At 48.6% G+C, this 3,910-nt stretch overlaps 2 protein-coding genes across 2 annotated transcripts in view; one reads left to right on the forward strand and one right to left on the reverse strand.

Annotated features, from left to right (window-relative positions):
• T265_10402 (hypothetical protein) overlaps positions 1-1,104 on the reverse strand; it is a gene marked incomplete at both ends in the record, with an annotated part of 76,942 nt that extends 75,838 nt beyond the window's left edge. Inside the window, one exon of the mRNA XM_009176768.1 lies at positions 272-1,104. Within this exon, the coding sequence (XP_009175032.1) occupies positions 272-1,104 (833 nt within the window). The remainder of the gene's footprint in view (positions 1-271) is intronic.
• The window catches only part of T265_10404 (hypothetical protein), a gene marked incomplete at both ends in the record, with an annotated part of 18,601 nt that extends 14,912 nt beyond the window's left edge, over positions 1-3,689 (forward strand). Inside the window, one exon of the mRNA XM_009176770.1 lies at positions 3,565-3,689. Coding sequence (XP_009175034.1) covers positions 3,565-3,689 — 125 coding nt within the window. The remainder of the gene's footprint in view (positions 1-3,564) is intronic.
• Between the last annotated feature and the right edge of the window lie 221 nt (positions 3,690-3,910).

Below are 3,910 nucleotides of genomic sequence, written 5' to 3' on the forward strand. Positions count from 1 at the left end.
GAATTTATGGGGGACACCTTTGCTCCACAGACACTGCCATAGTGCTTGGCGGTCCACAGAGTCAAAGGCCGCTTTCAGATCAAGAAAAACAACCTTTGTTGGTTGCTGGAAGCAGTGTCACTTTTCCAGAATCTGTCGGAGGGTGAAGATATGGTCAATGCAAACTCTTGCAGGACGGAACCCAGCTTGGTTTTCACGGATCTGCCTCTCCCTGTGTTCAGTCAACCTTCGAAGGATAAGGCCAGAGAGCACCTTTGATGCCACAGCTAACAGGCTGATGCCACGGTGGTTTTCGCATAGCGTCCGTGTACCATTTTTGAAGATAGGGATAACAGTCGACATGCTCCATTCTGCAGGCACTTGCACTTCGTCCCACATAGTACCAATAAGTTTTGTCAAGTGGGTCACCAGGGAATTTCCGCCTTCTTGGAAGAGGGCTGGATACAGACCGTCCGGTCCTGGTGCCTTCTCACGTTTCATTGCGGCTACTTCGTACCTTATTTCTTCTTCCGAAGGGCGATCAAGGTTTACATTCCATTCGCCCGTATGCATTATCTCCACCGGCTGTGTTGCAGGAGGCCAGCTGAACTGCTCTTCGAAGTATTCGGCCCATCTCTCCAGTCGACGTGTTTGCAAGTGAATTAATGAGCCATCTTTTTCACTTATCGTTTCGCTGACCGTTGCTTTCCTAGGGCCAGTCGATCGTATCAGTTGATAAAGGACACGACTGTTTCCCGTAGCAAAAGCCTTCTCCATCTTCCGAGCTTTCGATGTCCACCAGAGCTCTCGGTCTTTCCTTAGACTCTTCACTATTTGGCGTTTGAGGGATTTGCGTGCGCCGTCGTACTCGTTGCCTGCTGGTATGGCTTTCCTGGCATCAATCATGGATAACGACCTCGACGACATCCAGTGGTCCTGTGGTCGAATTGGAGAAGTCGGGCAGGCAGCACTGAACGCCGCTAGTATAGCTCCTTTCACATTTTGCCATGCTTCATCCACATGCTCACTGCCACCACAGTACTGTTTTACTGTGAAGAGTTGTTGGGCTAGCCCAGATCGATACTGTTGAGCTATGGCAGTTCTTCGAAGCTGGTGGATTGGCATGCTTCTTGCCGACTTGCGAGGGGACAGCAAGTCCAACTGTTAGCCTACTGAAAAAATCCCCACGCTACGCACATCTTGGATGCTTCTTCACTGAGAATAAATGGGAAGCATGGTAAAACAATTGGTCACCATCTGTGCCATGAAGCCAGTTAAGATCGTTTAATAGAGGTTATTGCTGCATGGCGGTGAATTGGTAACAAGGGTTACAAAAAGTGTTGAAATCTCGATCACGGAAACAACTGTAAGTGCAACGGCATAAAAAATTCGACTCACAATCTTTGACTATCCGAATACGGTAACCAAAGTATCGCTAACCCTACCAAAACCACAACTGGCAGTAATGAAAGAGTAGACTTACTGTCTCAGCTGAAGTCGTTTGAGTTGGAATTCATGTGAATTTTGCGAGGAAAGAACCTTGTTTAACAAAGTCACTGAACGGCCTCCACGAAGTTGTGTCACGTTTTCTTTCGAAAGCTCCCATTCGAAAGATTCTGTGTCCAGTTCCATGTGAACCAGCAGAGAAGTATGTGTCAAGCTGTGCGGGCACTCGGAATTACAGTCTAAAATGATTTGAAAAAGTGATGATGAAGAAAGCTGTGTGACGGTAGACACCACTGTTTCATATAGTGCATTATGGAAAGGTTGCGCTAGGACACCACGTTGTTTCGTTAGTCAGCAACCCAAGTCATGCAGCAGTACTAAACGAGAGCGAGGCCACCAAACTCGGCCTCGATCGTGCTCTCCACATTTTAGAAACACCAACCGAACGTCCGCAGTGGGAGACACCGGTGTGACAACGGTGCAGACGCTCGAATATCTCGGTCCCCGCATGGTATCAAAAGGTTCAGCAAAAAGACCAAGTAAGAATACGCATGGAGAAGCCCGAAAACCATTTCCACTACTGAAGAACGCCTTGTCATATAGGCGTCAAGAGCGAAATCTGGCTCTATTAGGGCCGTGTCCGTCCCGTAATTCCTTAGGGCAGGAGGTCTGGTGGTTACGGTGCAAATGTGATCCCGCTGCACACCCTGTTCGCTATTCCAAAGGGAAAAAAAGGAATAGCTGAGTGAAAAAATATTTCACGAAGAAACATGATTGAGTTAGCTGTACGCCGATCCTGTTCGATTATGTACGGCTGTGGCTGGCTGAAAACTAAGGGAAATTGCCTGGAATCGTTCCCAGTAGCACCGATGTTGTTGGGCGCTATTGAGTAGCAAAAACTATGTGGAAGAATGACGCTACCCAATAAATCTACCTGCAAATAATCGTGAGAGTTTAGCTGTGGCCCTGCATCCTAGATGCTGCAATTTAGCACATGTACCACACTGAAGAGCTAAACCTTCCTCTACGATAGTACCGTCGCATTCGGCCCACTCAACTTCCTCGCCGGTAGAGGGTGATGTTCTGCTCGTTGTCTGCGTGATAAATCCGGTTGACAAGCCCGTACGGTCATTTTGCATAGATGGCTGGGTGGATAGAGCACGAATTTACTGACCGGATGGTGCGTGATTCGAAGCCCTTGTGCTTCCTTCGCGTGGTATGAAAGCTAGGCATCGAAAGCGTTTTGCAGCTGAACGATCATTCCACCGCAGAGACTGAACCTTCCTGCAGTGTGACGGTTCGCGGAACACTGCGACTCACTGAGCTATACTGCACATCATTCGACGCCGACATACCCGGACATCTCGAAATCAATCTTCAAGCCTCAATGCCCAGTCTGTCTGACCCGCTGCAATGTTCACATCCTGAAGCACGCAGGACAACAGGATGCTCTTGCTCTCTCACTAGATTCGCTTGACATTGATGTGTGCTGTGTCTCACAAACAAGAATTCAAGATGCAATCGCAGTGGTTGAGATAACCGCCTCATCAATTTCCACTCGCTTCCGGATGCGCACACCTAGGGATTCAGGGGTTGCTTTGGCAGGATGTGTCCTAAGTCACCAGAAGGACGCTTGCTTGACTGGATACCCGCTGAAAACCGCCTCTGCACGGTTTGTCTAGTAACGGCTGTGAAGGAGTCTCGATGTCTGTTTGTCGTGTCTGCTGACGCCTCCACTGAATGTAGCTCTGATACCTTCAAAGACAAGTTTTATAACGCCCTGAATGCCCTGTTGCGGTGAGCTAAAAGCTCAGATATCGCTGTGGTTGCCGGAGATATGAGTACAAAAGTGAAATGGCTTGGCGCATCTGAGTTTAAACTAGGTGGTTGACATGGATTGGGCTCGATACATAGGGACAATCGTGCACGACTGCTTCAGCCATGTGCTGACCGCAGGCTGTTTTTATACAGCACTAACTTCCGAAATACCCGAAGTCTTCTACGGCGTGCCGACCACAAACTCAAATCGATCGCACTGCCGATGGCGCGGATCAATACCTGACTGCCGTTCGCTTTGGAACACATTTGTGGATTCCGACCACACACTCGTCCGGAGCTGCTTTTCCCTTCGTTTTCCAGGGCCGCCTAAAATGTGCAAAAATCGTCTGGCAACTAAGAGGCTGACAGATATAGGAGTTAGACGAATGTACCAAGATCGTCTTCTAGAGTCTCCTAAGAATGCTCCATCATCAGAGCTGAATTGATACTGGGACGAATTCACCATATCTTTGAACAGTTCTAGGGGTTTTGCCTGTGATACGGTGCTACCAGGCTCACTCAAGCACTAGATATCAGACCGAACAGTTGCACTACTTAAACCTCGGAGATATATCCCAATCGGTCTAGGAATTAACCTGACGCGACGAATAAACAGAGGTCAGGTGAAAGTGAGCGTGCGAGCCGACCGTGAAGTCTGGTGCGCACG

The sequence above is a fragment of the Opisthorchis viverrini genome (assembly GCF_000715545.1).
Source record: "Opisthorchis viverrini unplaced genomic scaffold opera_v5_359, whole genome shotgun sequence".
NCBI lineage: Eukaryota > Metazoa > Platyhelminthes > Trematoda > Opisthorchiida > Opisthorchiidae > Opisthorchis > Opisthorchis viverrini.